This window comes from Gorilla gorilla, chromosome 16, assembly GCF_029281585.2.
Source record: "Gorilla gorilla gorilla isolate KB3781 chromosome 16, NHGRI_mGorGor1-v2.1_pri, whole genome shotgun sequence".
Lineage (NCBI taxonomy): Eukaryota > Metazoa > Chordata > Mammalia > Primates > Hominidae > Gorilla > Gorilla gorilla.
In genome coordinates, this window is record NC_073240.2 from 29,190,160 (window position 1) to 29,214,092 (window position 23,933).

Sequence of the window (23,933 nt, forward strand, 5' to 3'; positions counted from 1 at the left end):
CAGGAGTAAGCAAGTATCAAGAGGCTCAAGGAGCTCTTCAGTGTGGTGACTGAGCCAGGCTCTTCATCAGGGCGGGGGTCTGACACTTCATCTCTAAACACTCTGATGCCAACTCTAAGGTTCACTGAATTTTCTTAGAATATTTTTGCTGTCTCCAGTAAACACTGTAGACAAGATGTGCTTAGAACACTAAAAGTTCAAAGAACTGGGGCATCATCAAATTAGCCAAACACGTTGCACAAACTGACATATGCCTGCTCACAACTAAATATGGATCTGATTGATAGTTATGTGTGTGACTTTCATTATAAGCATTACAGAGCTAGCCATCTCCCACTTTAAAGAGTTAGAGACTAAAGTTAGAGTCCACCAAAAAGATAAAGGAGTTCTCCAAGACCAGAGTGGATCAGGCCAGCTTGCAACTAGGAGAAACAGAATACTATTCAGTTTAAAAACAAAACAAAACAAAAAAAGTACTAAGATCTCAATTGTTTACATATTTGAGGGGAAAAAAATCTCTTAAATAAGAATTACCTGGATGAATAAAGTATCCTTTTAAACAGTTCTTGACAATTCTATACCTTGCATTTTATTTTATCTATTTATTTATTCATTTTTCTTTTTAATTTTTTTGAGATGGAGTTTTGCTCGTCACCCAGGCTGAAGTGCAATGGCACAATCTCGGCTCACTGCAACCTTTGCCTCCCAGGTTCAAGTGATTCTCCTGCCTCAGCCTCCTGAGTAGCTGGGATTACAGGTGCCCGCCACCACACCTGGCTAATTTTTTGTATTTTTAGCAGAGACGGGGTTTCACCATGTTGGCCAGGCTGGTCTCGAACTCCTGACCTCAGGTGATCCACCAGCCTCAGCCTCCCAAAGTGCTAGGATTATAGGCGTGAGCCACCACACCCAGCCTGTACCTTGCATTTAAAAAAATAAAACAAAAATGGTCTGTTCTTACTGTCTCAAATTATTTCTATTACTCTTACTCTACCTTCAAGGGCTTAAATATAGATTATTTTCTGGAAAACAATGACAGTTATTGAATATGATGTATAGAATTTGAAGAGGTATCCAAACTACCCTTTTGTCTCCTACGGTTCCTCCTGCTTTCCAAAGTATACCCACTTGTCTACTTTTGCAAGGCCACTGTCTCACAATATCAGGAAACACTTCTGTTCATCTGGTCCTCACTGAATGTCCCCTAAATCCAAATTGTTCTGTATGCCACTTTTGGAAACCTGCTCTGTACCTGCCTCTGAGCTTAAGTGATACAGATGGGAATGTAAGCAAGGCACCACTTTGAATTCCAAGGGCCTCGCCGTCCAGTGGAGAACACATGTATGTAAATAACGTTATACTTAATGCAATACTATAGGTAGATGTAAACCATTGGAGAGCACCCAGAAAAAAATAACAATATATGGGGACTGAGAGAAGGTTCCACAAAGGAGGTGAACTCTGCTCCCTGGTTCAGGTAGAGAAGAGCAGCATTATTCACAAACTATTGTGAATGTCTGTTCTAACCTGGCTGGAGGGTAGCTGAGGCACTGAAGCAAGGCATTCATCTGTTTCACCTAAGGCAGAACCTAGGCCAGGAAAATGGCAGGCATTGTTCAAAATCACTGCAAGCCAAACCACAGATGCCTGGGGAAAAGACAAGCATATAATGCGCCACCTGAGGAATAGGAGCAAAATCTGGGGAGAGTTTCTTTGTGAAACTGAGATATTCAAAAACAAACATGGGGCGGGGCAGGGCAGAGCTGGGGGGCGGTGGGGGCAGGCAGAGATACAGAAAGCCACTGGCATGCCTAGGGAAAGGCCTATGCTCAGAAAAGACTGGAGAATTCCCAAAACTTTCAGCTTGTGCTGATGCCTAGTCTCAGTGCAAGCCTGGCTAAGTTTTGAAGGTGGGTTCTAGCACAGAGCCAATCTATAAAACAGGAAGAGGTATTTTTGTTGTGGTGGTTTGTTTGCTTTTAGCTCCTGAAATTCAAATCAATCTGTGTCAAAACACTAGCCGAACACAGTAAGCAATCACTAAGGAACAGAGATTCCAGTCACCATACATGACAAGGAATACAGTCTTTTCAAAAATAGTTTGGAAATGTCACAAAACAAACAAGACTACTACAGCCTTCGATTATAAAAAATAATAATAATAACCCCGGGGAAGGGAGTGAAACTGATTTCCAGATTTACCACAATATAATATTCAAATGTTCAGTGTTCAACCAAAAATAAATCACAAGGCATAGAAAAAAAAAAACAGGCTAATGGAATAGAATATAGAGCCCAGAAATAAATACGTATGCTTATGGTCAAATGATCTTTGATGAGAATGCCAAGACTACTCAATCGCAGTCTGTTTAACAAATGGTGTTGAGGAAACTGGATATCTGCATGCAAAAGAATAAAGTTGGACCCTTATCTTACAGCATATACAGAAATTAATTCAAAATCGATTAGAGACCTAAACATAAAGTCTAAAACTATAAAACTCCTAAAAGAAAACATGGAGGAAAATATTCAGTATATTGGACTTGGCAGTGATTTCTAGGCTATGACAGCAAAAGTGAAAAAAAGCAGAAATAAACAAATGTGATTACATTAAACAGACAGAAGGTAGATTAAGAGATTACCAGGGGTGGGCAGGGTGGGAGGTGAAATGGAGAGTCATTGCTTAATGATTATAGGGTTTCTTCTTGGGGTTAATGAAATGTTTTGGAGATAACGGTAATGGTGATTGTCACGCGTGTCCGTATGAAGAGACCACCAAACAGGCTTTGTGTGAGCAATAAAGCTTTTTAATCACCTGGGTGCAGGCGAGCTGAGTTCGAAAAGAGAGTCAGCGAAGGGAGTTAGGGATGGGGCAGTTTTATAGGACTGGGGTAAGCAGTGGAAAGTTACAGTTAAAGGGGGTTTTTCTCTTGCAGGCCAGGGCGGGAGTCACAAGGTGCATGCTGGAGAGATCATAAGACTCATTGTCCAGAAGAAGAATGTCACGAGGTCGATGGATCCATCAGTTGGGACAGCGCAGGAACAAGTCATAGCGGAATGTTGTAAGGTTGGTCAATCAATTGAGACAAGAGCTGGCTGTTTCACTTCTTTTGTACTTTTCAGTTGCCTCAGGCTATCTGGTACAGCCTTGTGCTCAGAGGCCTGACAGTGATGTAATTAATGCCACTGAGTTGTACAATTAAAAATAGTTAAAATGGCAAATTGTATGTGTTATATACATATCACATATGTATTTGATATATACATAAAACATATATGTATAAATCACATATGGATACATATCTATATACATATACATATCACATACTTTATATGCATACACAATTTTATGTGATATACATATATATCACACAAGCCTTGCCATTTTAACCATATATTTTTTAAGCATATGATATATTATTTTTCTTACTACAACAGAAACATTTTAAAAAGGAAGATGGGGTTGGGAAGGACATTGTCATTTAGCACGTGAAGGGCAGACCATGTTTTATATCATGCAAAAATGTTGGGACCCCAGTCTTAGACAGGGAGAAGTCAATGAGATTTCTCAGCAAAGAGGCTGCAGTGGCCTAATTTCTACTTAGGTTAGCTTTGTCTCCTAACCAGAATGTTACTTTTCTTTGAATTCTCCAGGGCACGTACCACACAGTTCAGAAGACACACAGACACTTGCTTATCTGATCATCACATCTGATGGTGATTCCTTCACCGCTCTTCTAACACAGATCACCACATCTCTTCTTTAAATTCTCAGTAAGAAATAATTGCTCCAATTTCACCTCTCCTGGGTAAAGCTTTTTGACCCCAGAAATGGCATCCCTTGTTTTCTCTGCTATATAGCAATAAAAAGCTCTCTCTAAAAGTCAGGAAGAACACAAGTTCTTTTCCACGATTCTGAGAGAAATTTCAGTCATGACAAAAAGCTGTAAGGTCCTTTAGGGCTCTTTTTATAGTTCTGCTTTCTCTTATCAATTGTGGAGGCCTGAGCTTTCCTCCAGCCAAAACTCCTGCCATAGCACTCATCCATCCAACTTCAGAAAAGTTTCCATAGTCACGGAGATTTGTCTTGTCAGAAAAATTCCCTGCAATAGCCTACAATTGAATGAAGACCTTGTCCCTGCAAAACCTCAATTTCCCTCTTACTTTTAATCGCACTGCCTGCAGAGCCAGCGGCACTAATCGGGCTGCCGGTGCATAAGCTCGTCTGCTTGGTATCGCCTGGTCCTGCTCTGAGTCCAGACCACACCTTCTACTGCAGCCCAGGTCCCTGTGAGCAATGCTCCAGGCTGCTCTGCTCAGCACTGGCTCCTCAGGGACACCGACAAAGGGTGAGGCAGTGGTTCTTCCACAGTGTACTGGAAGCAAAAGCCACTGACGGAAACATCCCAGTTTCCAGCTTCACATTCTGTTACAAATTCTAACAATGTGTCATTGAGACTCTTTTTCTAAAAATTAAAAATGCAGTTGAGTGGAGATGAATACAGATAAAAAGTACCATTTACGTGACCTGTCTTTATCCTGTGGAGCTTCTATCAAACCCTTTCCTCGAGTGGGCATTAATCTCTCACCAAGAGCTTTGCCATTTCTCAACTCAAAAAATCTGAGATAAGTGGCTCTGTACTTTCATTTGTGTCTCCAACAGAGTCAAGTTTCCATGCCGAACAAATAGCTAAAGGAGCCTCTTTTCCCTCGTTCCTAAAGCCCTGGGCAACATGATTCAAAGGAAAGTAGGAAAGGGCTTTCACCAGTCCCCCAGCAGCCTCCTATGCACAGGCATTTGCTGGGCATCTCTCAGCACCCCAGCCCAGGGGGAAACTGAGGATCCCGAAGATGGACTGGTTTTCTCCAGGCTGCACAGCTTGCTGGGGTGAAGCCAGGATTCAATCCCCAGTCTGCAAGAATTTCCTTCCATGCTGTCACGTTGCATTCCTCTGATATGCTCAGGCTTCTGATGGAATGATTTTGCTAATTATGAACAGATCTGGTTTATTTATTTCAAATCTCTTGTCACAGTGTGATTGGATGAATATACTGAGAAATGTAACTTAATTTTGTTCTATTTGAAACCTTGTCATCTTTTATAAAAGACATACTGTACAGTTCCTTGCCCTGGACATTGCGTAACTGACTTTGACCAAAGGCAGTACTGTCCTGATCAATTAAGATGAACTAACCTATGTACCTTGAGGCACACAGGATGCATCTCCAGAGAGTATCTCAACAGTTACTCATCTCATATTCATCCTTCCAAACAGGAAAACCCACAGATGGACTGTGCATACTATATACAGTACAAACCACGCTGCCTGCCGCCCTTTCATGAAGTAGTACATGAGCACTGGCCATCAACTGCCTGAAATAGACCAAGTAAGATCACAAATAATCAAGGACTTTCTGTTGCACAGCTACACTGTGGTTGTTCCTCGGGTAATTCTAGCTCTCTCACTTACCCAAGCACTCAACCTCCAGGGTGCAAACCCAGTGCTTCCTTGTGGGGAGCACCCACTCCACAGTTGGGTGGGTGAGTAGGACAGGGCACATGGGATGAGCTGGCTTAGAAAGTCGGAAGGAGCCAAGTGACCGGGGGGTTAAGGTCTATTATAGCACCATGCATCAGGCAGTTGCTAGGGCAGCAGAAGGAGGGAGCACCTAACTACTTACTCAATTATCATGTAGACTGCACAGGCTTTCTCTCAAGAGAAAACTCCCATTCTTTCTAGTTTCCCTTTAAAATCCAGCAAAAGAAAGACCATTTTTTATAATCTTTGTGTCTTCCTGCACTGCTTAGCCATCAGCCTGAACTGTTTGTTCATATCTCTTGCAATCATGCACCAGGCACTGCTCTTCGGGCCTGTGTGTATTACCTGATTCAATCCTCACAGCAATTTTAAAGCCTAGCTCCAACACTCAGTGGCTCTTATGGGCACCTGCTGTGTGCTGCAGGACACAGGCTTAGAACCAGGAAGATCGAGCTCCAGATCTGCCCTCTCCCTCCTAGACCCAGAAAGTGGCTGTGACTGCCCAAGATACCCGCTGCAGCTGCAACACCAAAGCTCGGAGTGAAGCTAATGGCTTCCGTGCAACACCTGGAAGCTTCTGCGTGGTTTCCAATCTGGCTTAGGAAATGCCTCGATTACATCAAGTGAGTCATTTAAAAGAGTTGAGGTTGGAAAGAATAAAGATTATTCTATTTCTGAGCATTTTGCCTCAAATAAAGATTTCCACCAATACGGACAGGCCAGTGGGGGGGGGGGGGGGACGCTGCTGACTTTCCCCTCCCTCTCTCTTCACCGTCCCCACACATTCTCTGCCCCAGAGGCTGAATTGTGCAGACCACATCAAAAGGTTCCATGCCCGAGGATGCCAGTCAGGCTCTGCCCTTGACAACCAGAGAGTAAATGTGCCTGTTTCTGAGTTCTTCATAAATGGAATCATATAGCATATACTCTTTTCTGTCAGATTTTTCTTTTGGCCAACATGTTTGTGAGATTCAGTCATGTAATACATTCATTTTTTATTTCTGTATAGTATTCCACTATATGACTCTCCCACCATTTGTCCGTTCTAGGGGTTGATATTTGAGTTGTTTCCAGTTTGGGGCTATTGTAAATAGGCTTCTATGAGCATTTTCAGAGAGTCTTTTGGTGTGCAAATGTACATATTTTTGTTGGGCATACCACTATGAACAAAATTACTAAGCAGAAGATATACATTGTTCTAAACTTTAGTAGATGCTGTCAAATCATTTTCAAAAGTCATTGTACAAATTTACAATCTTATCAGCAATGCATGACACTTCCTACTGCTCCACAATCTTTCAATACTCAGTATTGTCAGTCTTTTATTCTAACCATTTAGGTGTGGATATAATGGCATCTCGTTGTGGTTAAATTTTGCATTTTACTCATGACTTACAAGGTTGAACACCTTTTCATATGCTTACTAATACTTTCAGTAATTTCAATATCTTCTTCTGTGAAGTGTCTACTTAAAATTCCGTCCATTTTTCTATTGGGGGGTTCTGTCTTTTCTTATTGCTCTATAGGTGTTCTTTTTATATTTTAGATATAATTTCCAAATGTGACAATGGATGCTTTTGCACACACTTTTTTCACTCTGTGGCTTCTTTTTCACTCATTTAGTAGTACACTTTGAGACATAAGTTCCTAATTTTAAGATAGTCAAAGTTATCAACCTAATCTTTTACCATTAGCACTTTTCATATCCAATTTAAAAAGCTGAGTCACAAATATAAACAAGAAAATGATGGGTCAGCTTACCCTAGTGATTGCACATTATGCATGAATAGACTGTAAGGTATGTTGGTCAGTTATTGCTGCAATGAAGCTACATAACAAAAAAAGGAGTTGAGTCACATGGAGATGTTTGATGACATAATATGATGTGATGAAGACACTCAGCAGGATCCCTATTTTACAGAGGCCACTGAACCTTACAGAGATTAGGTCCTCTTAAACCAAATGGGCACGTTGGGGAGGGAAGTGCATGTAGCTGTGCAGGAGGGGAAGAAGATACACACCTGCCTCAGCTTATGTGCCACCTAAGATCTGATGAGGGTCAGGAGGTAGCTAAGCACCCACCCTGTCTCACCAGGGGGCATTCTAGCCCTTCTGCCCACAACTTGCAGAGGCAAGACTCCAGGCTCATTGCTCGCTAGACCAAGTGGGCTGATTCCAGCTTTTCATCAGCAAAAGTGTTTCAATGTATGCATTCCACCCCACTTCCAAAAATGGAAGGGAGAAAATTGTGATGGCAGGGTCAGGGAATGGTACAGCCCTACAAATATGCCATTAGAAGGCAGTAACTAAAACTTTCAGGACACTCAAGGGTTACTGTGCTTAGAGGCTGGTAAGTTTCACCAAATATGAAGACCTCTAATGAGAACACACAGACACAGACACAGAGGCAGGATTTTTGTCCTTGATAAACACAAGTACCAGTTACCCAGGCTGTCCCCTGAATGCCAGCTCATTCACATTCTAAAGCACTCACATTGTCAGAGAAAGACAGTGGCAGGCTGAGCTCCCGGGATGGACTGAGAGACAGCTGCATCGATGCACATGCCCTGAGCACACTCAGGTATGGTCTCTGTGGCCTTGGGAGTGGCGGACTGGACTGAGCTCTGCCCCGAGGACTGCACAGGCTCATGGAGAAGACAGCTCACATACAACTGCCGTGATGGACCTGTGATGGCTATGCTAGCCTCACACACCAAGGTACCATAGGGGTCTCTCAGCTAAATCCATACGCTTGCTGAGGCCATGGGGGAACCAACCAGAGCTTAACTGAACATTGGAGCTGTTCTGTGGTCTCAAGCATCTTTGAAACATGTTGAAAATCAAACAGGCTCTGAGGAGCTTCGTATTCTTGATTGTTAAAACTCATGTGAACTAGAACATCTATGACAAACTCATAAAAATGTCAGCAAGAAAGGAAGGTATCATAGCTGTTTTCTTAACTTACTTTTATTTTCACTATTTTAGGTCTCAATATCAAATGATTTTCTAACCTCTACTTTTAAAAAATTAATTGAAATGTTGGCCATGTTTATGATGAGTATTACTCACCACTCCAAACAAGACTCTGCTAACATTTGTACTCAATTTCTGGTACCCTCGGGGCCTATTAAATGCAGTGATATGTAAAATATGAATATTACGCTCCCTAGATATCATGAAGGAGTAGAATTAAAATTGTGAGTGCTTAAAATGATGTCATCTCATTGTGGTTAAATTCTGCATTTTACTGATGACTTACGAGGTTGAGCACCTTTTCATATGCTCATTTATTCATTAAAATGAGTAAATCCTTACACAAGAATAACTAAGCATAAAGAAATAATGCTAAATGCAGTTAAGAATTCTCATTTTGCACTTGTGCATTTGGGCTTTGTTAAAGAATCAGGTTCATTATCACAGAGGCAGGTCAGTGCTGCAGGTGCATTAGACACGGTCAGGAATCGTGCCTCATTCACAGGTATCCCTGGTGCCTCTCACAGTGAGGAGTGGGTAAAAACACACTCAAAAATAACGAATCAACAACAAGTGAATGAACAAGCAGCTAAAGTATCTGCATTAAACAAGGAATGCAAATTCTCAGAATGCCACACAACTTAGGTCTTCTTGAAGAAAGTAACATTTACTCCTCATGGCAGGTTTTCCTGTGGTCCTCGGGAACCACCCAGGTCACTGACTGCACAACTGCAGTGAGCTGCATTCCATGCGGATGGAGCCTGGAGAGGTGGGCCACAGAGCAGCCTGACCCTGAGAAACACACCCAGCTCTTCTTGGACATCACACAGCTTTGCCATTGGGACTGAACCCCCTTTCTTCTCAGGCTCCTCAAAATCCAAATAGAATGCATTTCTGATTGATACATTCCATGCTCACCAACATCCAAGCAGATTTTAGTCACCCCCACTGGTGGGCCACTATGTAATATTCTAAAGTACCAGATAAAACATCATATCATGTAAAACCCTTAACAAATCGTGTAGGAGGTGTTTTGTATATCGGTTCACTAGTAGCTTGTCAGAGCTCCCCACACCTGTCACTCTTCTCCCTACTGGACCCCCAGGAAGGTTTCCAGCCCTGTAGTTAGGTGAAGCCACAAGACCAACCCGGCCATTGGGCCATGAGCAAATGAGACACACTTTCCTAGCCTGGCATTTACAGGCAGCTGTCAGTTCTATCCCTTGTCTCTTCCTTGCCAAGATGATCCTGAAAGCTGCTGTTGCTATGGTGGCATCACAAAACGCCAGTGTCTCTGTCCAGCAGGGACCCTACTGATCAGCACTAAAGATGTCACCAAGAAAAACTGTGGTTGTGTCAAGCTTCCAAGACAGCAGGGCCAGTGTTTTACTCAGCAAAGCCTATCCTATCCTGATACATCCGGCACAAGAAAATATCAAACGGATAGACTATATGTCATCTGGTCTGTTTGCAAACGTTGAAAGAAAAATTAGGTCAGTCATGTTTGCAGTTGTTCAGTTTTGCTCCAATTAACTGTGTCATTCACTAGCAATGGAATACCTAATTTCCACAAATGCACATCATAAACATCACCAAAAAACTGCTTTTTATTATTAAAAGTTTGAGAAGTGAATGGCCACAGCACTATTCTCTCATAATTTATTTAAATTCTTCTTCAGATTATTAATGTTGAGGAATTTAAATGTGACCACAGTGTAGCTTCAGACAAGCAAGTGAAAATGTTGACACAACCTAACTCTTCTTAGCATTGTGACTGCAAAGTTAGGGATATCCTGAGCCCTGAAAGGAAGAATCTCTTGGTCCCAATATTTCTAATAATTCTGTAGCTGTGATTTCTCCAGACTTGGTTTTCTATAGTGAATATAAAGATTGTCTTTCTTATTAATGCTAAGGGGAAAATATAATTTACATAGAAAAATGTTAATATATATTGAGACAACGTAGAATGTTAAGGGTAATGACCAATGAAAAAACTGTAAGTAGTAATCATTCAATGTGAGAATGTTAACAATCTCTTGATGAATGCGTATCTAACACCTTACTCTCCCACCCATAACTCACCGATATTTTTATTCAAATAGAGACCACTAACATTTCTGAAAAATCCACAGTTTAAAAGCTAATGTGGTACTCCGTCAAAATTATCCAACCTTTTAAAAATCTCGCAGTCTTACTGTTATATGCAGACCTATGTGATGCAAGCCATTTGGAATGAAAAATGAAGTGAGAAACAGTCATTAAATGGATTTGCTCTACCCCCAAATTCATTAACCTGTGGGTACTCAATGGAGGATACTGGCTGCATTATTGAAAACATTTTGGAGCTAATAAAAGGAGACCGCAACCAACGATGAATCCCCGCATGTGGAGAATCATGACCAACCCTATGAAATGCTTCACTAGGCTCCTGGCAAGGCTGCGGTTTTAAGCAACTAGAGGAGAGACACTGGCCTTCCTCCTCCTCATATGTGTGCATGATGCTCAGGAAGGGAGATTCAAATGGGTAAAAATGCTCCAGAGTCAGGAACAAATCTCCTTCATAGCAAAAGAAGGCTGTTGTTAATGTAAATCACAGCTGAAATTTCCAAACAGATGGAAAAAACAAGTTCACATGTTATTTAGTAAAAGAGCATTTCATAAATGGCCAATAAGCACATGAAAAGATGCTCAATGTCATTCATCACTAGGAAATGCAAATCAAAGCTGTAATGAAGTATCACTTCACGCCTGGTATGATGAGCATAATCAAGGACACACACAATAACAAGTGCTGGTGAAAGTGTGGAGAAATCAGAACGCTCATGCATTACCACCGGGAATGTAAAGGTGCATCTGCTCTGGAAAAGCAGTTAGGCAGGGTTTCTAAAAGTTCAACAGAGAGTTGCATATGACCTTGCAATTCCACTCCTAGGTCAAACAGCTAATAAATGGATAAATAAATTGTGATACATATTACATATTATGATATATATATGATATTATATATGATATACATATGATATACATAATACATATGATTTGCATATATAATATACATAGTTTAATAGAAAACATATATATGAATATCATACAGCCAAATGAAATAAAGCACTAATCCATGATGCAACACGGATGCACCTTGAAAATGTTATGCTAAGTGAAAGAAGCTGGACACAAAAGACCACATGTTAAATGATTCCATTAAATGAGATGTCCAGAATAGGCAAATCCAGGAACAGAAAGTAGGATTAGTGGTTTCCAGGGTCTGGGGGTTGGGGAAAAGGGGGAAACAGTGTGTGAGTGACTACTAATGGGTATAAGATTATTTGGGGAATGATGAAAGTGTTCTGGAATTGGATACTGGCAATGGTTGTACAACTTTGTGAATATACTAAAATACACTGAATGATATAATTTTGCAAGATAAATTTTATGTTGTATGAATTCTATATCTCCATTTTTAAAAAACTGAGTCATTCTCTCTCCCCCATGATTTCATTTCTTCAGTGTTATGATGAAATTTGGTAATTTTAGCCATGGTGAGGATAGTAAGGAAAGCAGCTAATTATTCTAATTGACTTATAAATCCAAGATCCATATTATATTACTTTACATTATGTTACATTATATTGCATTATATTATATTTATCATCATTCTGAAATAATCTCTTGGATATTTACATTCATCTAAGATGAATATTTGATGAAAATTAGAATAGAGCCATCCAGGGATGTAAATATTTTTATTATCAGGTTAACACAAACTGTATGTAATAACTGCCTTAAATAGTTTACATATATCAGGGCTATTTTCTAATACGCCAAAGCCTTTCCAGTAAGAGCTCCTCATTTCTTTTGTGGATTTCATTAGGCCTTTCATCTGTAACTTTGTAAACCAAAAACAAATCTCTAAGCCCCTCAACCAACTGACGGACCCCCTCTCAGCCAAGGACATTTCAAAGAAATCTGAAAAACTAGTTCAGGGCATGAAGGGGGTCAGCCGTGCCTCACTGTACCCCACTCCCTTTGGAATTCAGACACAACTCACCAGCATTCACATTAAAACAGGGATCTTAAGACTGATAGAATAGATGTAGCAATAAGATACCAAATTCCATCCTGACTCTAGTATAACATCACATGACAGACAGCAGGCCCTGAAAGAAATCAAAGTATTTTACCCCAAAATACGCTTCTTTGACACATTTGGAGATGGCCCTGCAAAGTTGTCTTTTGTGGGGAAAATCTATATTCTGTAGAGAATCCCCTTCCCTTTCCAAAACCTTTCCCTAAGACTCTGGTAATTTTTTAGGTCTGATAAGAGCTCTGAAACCTGCTACCTGGAGGCTTCATCTGCATGATAAAAACCTTGGTCTCTGCAACCCCATATCTTAACCCAGGCTCTTCTTTCTATTGATTCTGGGACTTTAGATAATAACTCTTTCAACCAATTGCCAATCAGAAAGTCTTTGAATCCACCTATGACCTGGAAGCCCTTATCCTGACCCCTGCTTCGTTCGAGTTGTCGCGCCTTGCCGGACTGAACCAATACACACCTTACATGCATTGGTGAATATCTTCCTGTAACTTCTGTCCTCCTAACATGTATAAAATCAAGCTGTAACTCAACCACCTTGGGTACATGTTCTCAGGATCTCCTGGAGTGGTGTCATGGGCCGTGTTCACTCATTTTTGCCTCAGAATAGATCTCTTCAAATAATTTACAGAGTTTCACTCTTTTCATCGACACCTTGACTATGGAAATTATCATTTTTGGCTTTACCATTTGGTACCCTTGGCTTGTCTCCGCATCAGAGCTCTGAAGGTCTTGGTGTCTAAATTAGCTGTGTAGTCCTTGCTGGCCCTAATGTGACTGAAACCACCTTTGCAAAAATTGTATCAGTGAGAAAATTATGACAGTGAGGGAGATCTGATCTATCCAATCCCCTTCTTGCCTTTAGCCTTCAAGCTGCCCTCAATTATTCTTGGGCTTAAGGCAAGCTAACTTTGGCACACGTTTAGTTTATAGCTTAAATGATAACAGCCCTTCCCCAAAACTCAATTGCATTTGTAAAGCTAATCAAAGAACACCAGGCTAGGAGGATAGGAGAGACTGAATTCTGCTAAAGTGTAGACATAGAAGATTGCCAGCCATTATTCTGGAGGTCACAAGATATGCAACTTCCCCAGTTACTCCTGCAGATAACATCGCTATTGGAGAGCCTAAGACTGGCCTTTTGAGATACGTTTTCAGGGTTTTTGCATGTTTGAGACTGATGGCTCCACCTGGACTGGCCAACTGCTCCTGTGGCTTACTCAGAAATGACTCTGCATGCAGGAGAACCATTTCCCACACCCCTATGATTTACACCCTCAACCAACTGGCAGCAAGCACCCATTGCCTAACCACCCTCCCCGCCATTCTTCCCCAAAATTGTCCTTGAAAAACCCTAGCCTCCAAATCAGAGAGGCAGATTTCAGTAATAATACAACTCCCGTCTTCCATTTAGCCAGGTCCTACATGGGTAAAACTCCTTCCCTACTGCAACAACTCTGCCTCCATAAATCTGGTCTACCTCAGCAGTGGGCAAGAGGAACCCGCTGGACAGTTACATGAGTCCCTGGTAGAGTAAATACAGATCCATCTTCCTTCTAGAGAAGACGACCTAGGAGAGCAGCGATATGGTTTTTATGTTCACCACACTAGCCCCAACCAACCCCTAGGCCACTGCCTGCATGTGTTGTACAAATGCATGAATAAGTGAGAGGATGGATATGTGAATGGCTTAGCTGAAATGAATCTTACTAGAAACTAGAGTGCATAGAACATATATTAGGAAGCCTTGGGAATGTCTGTCCAGCTCATAGTGACCTCCTCTAAGAAGTATGCCTCAGCCACCCCAGGCCACATCTCACCACTTGTTCCCGTCCACCTGCTGAGAATTTCCTGTGCTAGGAGATGAAAGAAACCAACAAGGCCAAGCAGACTCCTCTTCGCCTGGAAATTGGGGGTTCAAAATAGCCATTTCTCTGTGTGTGGCTGAAATCGAGGTCCTATAAACTGGGAAACTGATGAGGCAAGCACTATTCTGCCATGAGCAGAAAAAAGATGCACTAACTGGTCGCGGAGAAGCAAGGAGCTGAGGGCAGAGCACTGCAGATGCCGGGGTGGGTGGGCGCCCTCCATCCGGACCCTTCCTCCTTCCTGAGCCTGCCCCCAAGAGGCCCCAGTGTCCTTGGAGCCTGTCAGCCTGTTATTATTCTAATAATCCTCCATTTTGCTTAAGACAGATCCAATAGATTGCTTTATTTGTAGCTAAAAATACTTTCACAAAGACAACAATAAAATTGCTCAACCAGAGGGACACCAAGGGACAGGGAGAAGACCAGCAATTTCCAAACCATAATCAGGGAAATAATGATGGAAAATTTTCCAGAACTGAAATCTAATCAAACACATCATGAGAGAATCTGGGGTACATTCTGAACTAATTATCAAAGGAGGAGGCCTAGGAAACAGCTCATCAAGGCTCTGAATTTTAAGGCCAAAGATAACATTTTCAAGCCTGCCTCGCTGATTCTTTTCACAGGTTCATAATCAGTTATCCACAATCTTGAAACCCTAATTTCAGAAAAGCAAACTTTTTCTATATATTTTGATGTAAAAAAATTCAAAAAAACCCTGACTTGAATAGGAATGAGGTTGTTTGCAGTCTTTATTTGTCCCACTTTGTGTAAATATTCATGTTTCACTGCAGAAATCATGCTCGGATGACAGGGTGCTGGCCCTGAACCTCTCAGGGTGTGTTACATTATATCCAAAATTCAGTATGCTCACTGAATTATCTTTCTAAAACACACAAAAAAATCTGAATTTTGAAACTTCTGGGGCTCAGAAAGCAATACCCCAAAATGAAGGCCTCAGAAGTGTTAAAGCAAGCTAACGATGGCCTGAGAAGGACTCTGTACTTCTCTATTTGAGTCCTTGTGGATGAATTGTAACCTAGCTTAATAGTCAGACAAAGTGAAAACCTAACTTAATAGTATGGATCTCTAACAATGGCTGAGTGTCAGCCAATCCCCGCAGCCATACTTCAACCACTCATAGGCTGCTGTATGTTCAAACTGTGTTCAAATAAGGCAACCGCCGAGCTGTAACCAATCTCACTGTTTCTGTACCTCACTTCCGATTCCCGTACGTCACTTTACCTTTTTTGTCTATAAGTTTGTTCTGACCATGAGGCACCCCTGGAGTCTCTGTGAATCTGCTGTGATTCTGGGGGCTGCCCGATTTGCGAATCGTTCATCATTCAATCAAACTCCTTTACATTTAATTCGGCTGAAGTTTTTGTTTTATCAGAAAGAAAAGTTTTCTCTGCCGTCCTCCTGCCTGCCCATCTCTCAGTCCCATTCTCCCCCGAGACTGCCAAAGACACTAGAATCTTTCCCAAGGCAGGTCATTGAAACCAGAACCCTTTTCTGCAAAGCCAGCCATAAAACCTAAAGTGTTATTCTCATTTTCCCTCTGCCTTTCTGTGTGAAAACTGGCCATGAAGAAACTGTCTGGCCTGCCTTGTTTGACTGTGGGTCCTACAACCCCCATTCCAGAAAGGGGCCTGCCCCACACTCAGAAGGAAGGAGTGCCACTCAGAGAGGCCAGGAGGACCCTGGACAGACAGGCCCTGCCGGGTTTCCCACTCAGTCTATCAGTACCCAATCATACACTTTTTCTCCAATCCCATTTCTACATGGCTGTCCACACTTGGCTGAACCTAAGCTTTAACATGAACAATTTCTCCTGTATCTTTGGGTCTTCATTCTGAAGGCTCCTGTGTACACATGTTAAATGAATGTGTATGCCTTTTCTCCTATTACTCTGCCTTCTGTGAGTTGGTTTTTCAGCAAAACTCGAGAGGCCCAAGGGGAAAGCTCTCCCTTGGCCCCTATGAAACCCATCTGGCACTAAGGGCCTCATGCAGGGACTGCAGACCTCTGTGGAGCCAGCGCCCAGGCTGGGCTTGGTCCTGCTGTGCTGTGAGGTGATGGTCCCTGCACATTGGGAGCCACCTCTTTGCCAGATGGGTGTGAACTGTGAACCTAGCCCTTGCTCACCCTTCTTTGCCATTGTGCCACCTCTTGCACACCCCCTGGGTCCCTCAGGGCTCTCCTCTCTGTCACCACAGCCAGCTCCGTGTGGCCCGACAACCCTCACACAGATGCACCTGAAAGTTCTGCCCTGGAGCCCATGCCCCTGATGCCTTCTCCGCCTGGGCCGCCCTGTGGGTGCGGTCGCATGGCCTCAGCACATGCAGCTGGATACATGCACTCTGGCATCCCACAGGAAGGAGCTGTGACCTATGGGCCACGCGCACCAGCCAGTAAACATTCCTTCTTGCTCTACTCAACCCCACAGACAGCCCTGAGGTGCATTTGGTACCTCCACTCAGGCAGCCTTGCAGGATGGAGCCCCAGTGGCCTGTCACAAAGGCCAGCACGCTGGGGCAGTGGTGCCTGCGCTCGCTCTCCTCACTGCCCAGCCCCCATCCCTCACTCCTCTTCTCTGGGATGAAGCTCCCGGATGAAGAACACACATGTGAGCCTTTGCCTCAGGCTGTGCCCCAGGCTGGGTCAGCCACATAGGAAATTCCCACAATAGTTAAGTTGGAATCTGTGAGCAGCAATGAGAAGTTTGTTCGTGCATCCTGAAAACCTACACCTTGCTTCTACTAACGAACCAGGCATTAGCAGCAGGCACCAGGGAGGGGAAATGCAGACACACAGACCATGTCCTTGAGTCTAGCTGGGAAGGGGGAGGACAGAGGACAGATGAGGAAAGAAATCATAAGAATATATTTAAGGTTCACATAAGGTGCTGTGGAACTCCAGGGGGATTCTCATTGTGCCATGTGCCAGCAAGGGTGTGAAGCAGCTGGAACTCCCATACATGCTATGGGAACGCAACGGGGTTGGCCTTGCTAGAAAACAGGGCAGCAGCTGCTTTTAAAATAAAATCTACACCCACCGTATGACACAGCAGTGCCACTCAAGAGAAGGAAATCAACCCAGAGAATAAAACCCTAAGTTCACAGAAAACCATGTGCTCAGAAGTGTCTGGAGTAGTTTTTTTGTTTTTTGGGGTTTTTTTTGTTTTTTGTTTTTTGTTTTTCTGAAATAATCTGGCTCTGTCATCGAGGCTGAGCCCAGTGGTGCAATCTCAGCTCACTACAACCTCCACCTCCCAGGCTCAAGCAATCCTCCTGCCTCAGCCTCCCAAGTAGCTGAGACTACAGGCGTGCACCACCACGCCCAGCTAATTTTTGTATTTTTTGTAGAGACGGGATTTTGCCATGTTGCCCAGGCTGGTCTCGAACTCCTGGGCTCAAGCGATCCACCCTCCTCGGCCTTCCAAAGTGCTAGGATTACGGGCATGAGCCACTGTGCCCGGCCAAACATGAACCATTGATGCACACAGCAACTTGGGTGAACCATAAAGGCATTACACTGTGTGAGACAAGCCAGTCTCGAAAGGTGGCATACGATCTGATTCCATGTATAGGACAGCCCCAAAAACACAAAACCATAGTGATGGAGACAAGATCAGTCCTTGCCAGGACCGGGGCAGGGTGGCTACAAAAGGACAGCTGAGTAAGTTCTGTAACGGAGCTGGCCTGTGCTCTGACTGCAGTGGCAGTTACACAAACCTACCTATGTGTTAAAATCCATAGAATGCTACATTCAAAGGAAAAGTCAGTTTTGCTCTATGATAATTAAAAAAAAAATAAAGAGAAAGAGTCAATGCTATGTCTAGGTTAGGATTCCTAAATGAAGGAATGTTATCTGATGTCACATTTTGTTTCACAATGCACATTTTTATATGATAGCACCCTATGTTATATGAAATTACATTGTTATAATGTCACGTAGTGTACAGTGTGTGCGCTGTATTAGATGATGTCACATGTTACGTGATGTACATCGTGTGATACGACATCATTTCATATCATATGACATCACATTGAACGAGGCTCAACTTACACAGCAGGACACATTGAAAACAGAACTTCTGGCCGGGCATAGTAGCTCGTGCCTGTAATCCCCGCACTTTGGGAGGCTGAGGCGGGAGGATCACCTGAGGTCAGCAGTTTGAGACCAACCTGGCCAACACAGTGAAACTCCAGCTCTACTAAAAATACAAAAATTAGCCGGGTGTGGTGGCGCATTCCTGTAATGCCAACTACTTAGGAAGCTGAGGCAGGAGAATTGCTTGAGCCCAGGAGGCAGAGGCTGCACTGAGTTGAGATTGCGCCACTGCACTCCAGCCTGAGCAACAGAGTGAGACTCTGTCTCAAAAAAATTTAAAAAAACACTGTTACATTTAAAAAAAATTAAAAAGAAAACAGAACTTCACCAAAGATAAATGATCACATTGCTACTGGCTGAAGACCCGGGAAGATCTTGTATCCATTTTGCCCTTGTTCTATCAGAAAAGTTCTTATAACTCTAAGGAAACTGTATTCCATTAAAATACATGCCAATCAAACTTTTCTCCTAGTCAACCTAACCTATCTTGATAAATATGCAGTATCTGGATCCCCAGATAAAATTACCTGAACACAAGCCCCAACTAAAAACAAAACAGGATTGAAAAGCAGAAAATAAACATGTCCATCATTCACAGATGTAACAACCACACAAAAGGAGATGAGACATTTTGTAAAAAAAACGTAGACTTGCAGGCTAAAAGTTTCATAGTAACCAACATTTTTTAAGTCCATATAGTTAAAGATGTGACTTTAAGTACTAAAGTATTGTTTTTAATACAAAGACTGTTGCCAAATGTTAATAAAATTGAATGCAAGCTCTTATATCTTTTTAGTTTTTAAAATGCCTGCCATGTTCCTTTAAAGTAGACTCTCAAATAAAATCAGGAGCAAAATTGTCTGTGAACACCTAATGGAACCTCTCTGCCCACAAAACACTAGTTTTTTAAATTTGTTTAATTACCAGTGGTGACCACCTAACATTCTTGTAGTCATTAAGGTTTCTAATGTTAAAATTACGTTAGGCCTGAGGTGTAATTAAAAATAATTACACTGCAGCAATTTCTAGATGTAATCCACCAAATACAATTGAAATTCACAAAATCGTTATCACTCCAGCTTTGGATCGTTACCTCATCAGGATTCCAAACAGATCAGCTCTCAGGTGTGGATAAATAATACCTGCCAGCTTGAACCAAGCCCAGGCCACCTGGCAAGTTGGATTTGAGATTATCAAGAGAAAGAAATGGAGGGGCTGCAAATACATAACACAAAGCTGGACCTCCAGTCAAAAGCACATACATCATGTGTTGTGTGAGAATCTAGAAATGCGGCTTTTTTATATAAGAGAAAAGGAAAACCAACTTCTAGCCCATGAATGTCTGATGGTTTCCAGGAACCCCGGAAGCAATGATGTGGTGTGAATCGCTGAAGCTTGAGGCATTATCCATCTATTTTACAAAATGAAGAGGCTTCACTTTCTGCGGCAGCTGCACTCCTCAAATTTCACAGTGAACCAAGGTTTTATACAAAATAAGATAAAAGTTGGGTATTTTAACCATCTTAGCAGAGCTCACTTTTGAAGGAAAACTATAGGTAAAGCTCTGGTAAAAGAAAAGACTGTGACACCACCTCAAATTTATGCTTCTTATAAACCTACACTTTCATCTGGGGTGGCTTTTGTTTTGTTTTCAATAAGGATACCAATGGAGATAACTGTGAAATTGATAAGAAACGCCTGGGAGAGTGGAGAACGTTTATGGAGGGTGGAGGAGGCCAGGGGTTGACAAGCTCTGTGGTGAGCTCCCCCTGAGAGAGCCACATCTCAGGTGGGGATAGGTCCTGGCCACGACACAGGCTAGAGAAAGTGAAGAGGTCTGAGAGCCATGGGTGTGGTGAACATGGGAGAAGAGAAACCAATGGCGGACAGTGGGAGAACAGTTTCATGCGCCAGATGCACCCTCAGACAAGGCAAGTGGGCCCTGCAGAGCACCGGCCATTCGCCAGGGCTCTCCCAAACAGGCTGTCACCTAACTGGCATGGCAGGCGGCACAGACGGCAGCGCTGGCCTTGCCCATGTGGCTCCGTCTCTTCTGGGAACCATGTAAAGATGTGGTTATTAACTACAATAGACATGACAGTGCCCACTCTATATTCCTCCTCATGGTCATCCCTGGAGGGGCTGAGGACCCATGGCACAGAGTCTAAGGGGCCGGAGATGCATCTCTCTCTCCCTCCCTCCTGCCCAGGAAACCAAAAGGAAAGGCGCCCTTCTTCCCAGGGCAGGCTGCCCACGCTCCATCTCAGTCCTCTCTGGCCTCCCACCAGCCCGGCTGCCTGTGGGCAAAGTCAGTGTCTGGGAACAGGCTCTGAAACCTTCCCATCCAGAATGTGGCAAAGCCTATGAACTAAAGCTAAATTAGACTCACCAAGATCAAGATGAATGCCAGGGACAAACGAATTGAGGAAAAACATGAAGATAACAAATCCCAACACTGTCAGGCATTTGGCGAGCAGAATCCTGTCCGATATCCTATGCTGTAAGAGAGAAACCACAGCTCATTTACTCTGCACAACCTTCTGACTCCTGCAACGTGTCATAACCTACGCAACTGGAATCACGACAGATTTCACGAGGATGAAAAATGTAACCTCTCGAACTTGAAAGAAAATGGCAAACTACTGTGTTACAAGGAAACCCGTACAGATTCAGGATTACTGCATTCAAAATCGTTATGAAAGATAAACACAGCAGATGTCAAGAGTAGCACAGCCCTGTTATGAAACACCTGGCCGGCAGGTATCAGAGGATGATGGGGCGTTTCTACAGGGGCCTATGCTGTCTTCACTGTTCCTTTCTCTACCACGCCAAGCATGCGGGTGGGGCGATGAGGCTGAGCCTTCTCACGGAATTGTGACTCCCAGATAAGGCTCTGGCCATGTTCTTTACACGACATGCACGAGGCCCTTGGAATGCAAGGGGTGCACTCTTAGCGCTGGGATGACACCCGCGAGAATCCACCTGGTCATAGGGGGAGGGCAGGCCCCGAGGCACCTCATCCTCCACAAGGCCTCCATCAACCTAGGAGTACCTAGGAGTCAGCACGAGACGGGGCTCTCCCTGAGGCCCCAAGGGTACTGTGCTCCACAGGCCATGGCTGCGTGGGGCCAGGGCAGGGAAGCACACATAGATGGGCACCTGGTAGGCCTGCCCTGTTAACAAGGTCCCAGTGTGAATGCCGGCCCACTGTGTGAAAGGATAACTGCACCAGGTCCTTTCTCTTTCTTTTTTTCATTTATTTATTTATTTATTTTTATTTTTATTTTCATTTTTTGAGACACAGTCTCACTCTATCACCCAGGCTGGAGTGCAGTGGCACAGTCTTGGCTCAACGCAACCTCCGCCTCCCAGGGTCACATGATCCTCCTACCTCAGCCTCCCTTCCCAGTAGCTGGGACTACAGGTGTGCACCACCATGCCCAGCTAGTGTTTGTATTTTTAGTAGAGATAGGGTTTCACCATGTTGCCCAGGCTGGTGTTGAACTCCTGGGCTCAAGCAGTGCATCCACCTCTGCCTCCCAAAGTGCTGGGATTACAGGTGTGAGCCACCACGCCTGGCAAGCATCAGATCCTTTCTTGAGTCTGGTCCCACCAGCACACCTGTCTACCCATCTGTCTAATCTGTCTAGGTGGATTAGATGGAGACAGCAATGATGACGAATGTCAATGTCTGTAGCTTCGTGGATGCAGGTGGATCTAGATACCTACCATCATAGTGATCTATAGCTATCTGGATTTGGACAGATATAGACATATAGATACATAGATATAGACACACAGAGGTAGAGCTAGAGCTACAAAGAGATTTTCTCTCTTGCTTCCTCTGGTCACAAAGGTAAAGCTGCTGCCATCAAAAACACATGCAAGGCCCTCTGTGTCACAACAGCTGACACAGCCCCTCCTCTATGTGCAATGGGGCCACTGGTGAGCATCTGCCCCTCCCTGCCCACTGTGAAGGCTCATGGCTGGGCCAGCCCCTTCTCATCTTCCCTGTCGCCCCTCTGGGGAAGGCCGATTTTCCTACATGATTCTGTGCTGAAGAATTAGGGCCAAAGGAGCATGGCAGGAAAAAGATTTGAAATGCTCAGAGGAGAGTGATGCGGGTTCTCACCAGGCATGAGGGGAGGCACTGAAAACCTTCCCTGAGGTCGCAGCAACCACAGAAAGTGGCTATTGCCACAGCCAGTGCAAAGATTGGAGGTGGAGGAGGAGGCAGGTCAAAGAGCATTCCAGCATCCTGCAGCTCATGGAAGTGGAGGTTTTTTGGGGATATCATTCAAATTTGCTCCTTCTGGATACCTGAGGTCTTTTTTTCTGTTTTCTTTTTGTTTGTTTGTTTTTCTTATTTCAATAGGTTTCAGGAAGACAGGTGATGTTTGGTTATATGGGTAAGTTCTTTAGTGGTGATTTCTGAGATTTTTGGTGCTCCCATAGCCTGAACAGTGTACGCGGTAACCAATGTGTAGTCTTTTATCCCTCACCCCACTCCCACCCTTCCCCTCAAGTCCCCAAAGTCCATTATATCATTCTTATGCCTTTGTGTCCTCGTAGGTTGGCTCCCACTTATAAGTGAGAACATACAATGTTTGGTTTTCCATTCCTGAGTTACTTCACTGGTCACCAAGTCCATCCAGGTTGCTGTGAATGCCATTATTTCATTCCTTTCTATGGCTGAGTAGTATTCCATGGCATACATACACACACACACACACACACCCCTAGGGTCATTTCTGTAAGAATTCTTAGATGTGATACAGGGATGTTGCCAAGCCTTACCTCTCCATTTCATCTCACTGTATTCCTCGTCCAGGTGTACAGAGAGGCACACAGTTCTCCAACTCATGACTAAAACACCACAATCTAGCAAGGCAGGCATAATCTGTATGAACTTGGGGCCTGCAAGAGTATCACAGCTACACCTTTCTTTTCTAACCCTGGCCATCCACATGGGACAGAGTGTGAAGGCACTGAGGCACCTCATCAGATTGCATCCAACATCTTTATGGAAAATAAGCACGATAGATGTGAGGTGTGCTGAAGCCCTGTGAGGAAACACCTGACTCGCACGGAGAGTGTGCCCATCACAATTAGAGTGGGTATTCAATCTCTCCCTAGAAAACAAACTGCATAGATTTGAAATGTCACTGAGATGCAAATGACTCCTAGCAGATCTTGAGCAGAGCTCTCTCGACTGGGAAGGGGTCCTCTGTGTTCATAAATGGGCTGAGAAAGTCCACCCCCATGGAAGAATGAGCCAAACAAAACAAAACAAAACAAAACAAGCTCTGCCCCAGGAAGTCAGAGCCATCGGCAGCACAC

At 43.5% G+C, this 23,933-nt stretch overlaps 1 protein-coding gene across 6 annotated transcripts in view; it reads right to left on the bottom strand.

Annotated features, from left to right (window-relative positions):
* Positions 1-23,933, bottom strand: part of OCA2 (OCA2 melanosomal transmembrane protein) — a 342,139-nt gene that overhangs the window by 174,608 nt on the left and 143,598 nt on the right. For all 6 annotated transcript variants that reach the window (XR_010130936.1, XR_010130935.1, XM_004055869.5 and 3 more), the window contains one exon: positions 20,983-21,091. Coding sequence is in view for 4 of the 6 variants with exons in the window: in XM_004055869.5 (XP_004055917.5) it covers positions 20,983-21,091 (109 nt within the window). In the remaining 2 variants the exon portion in view is untranslated. The remainder of the gene's footprint in view (positions 1-20,982; positions 21,092-23,933) is intronic.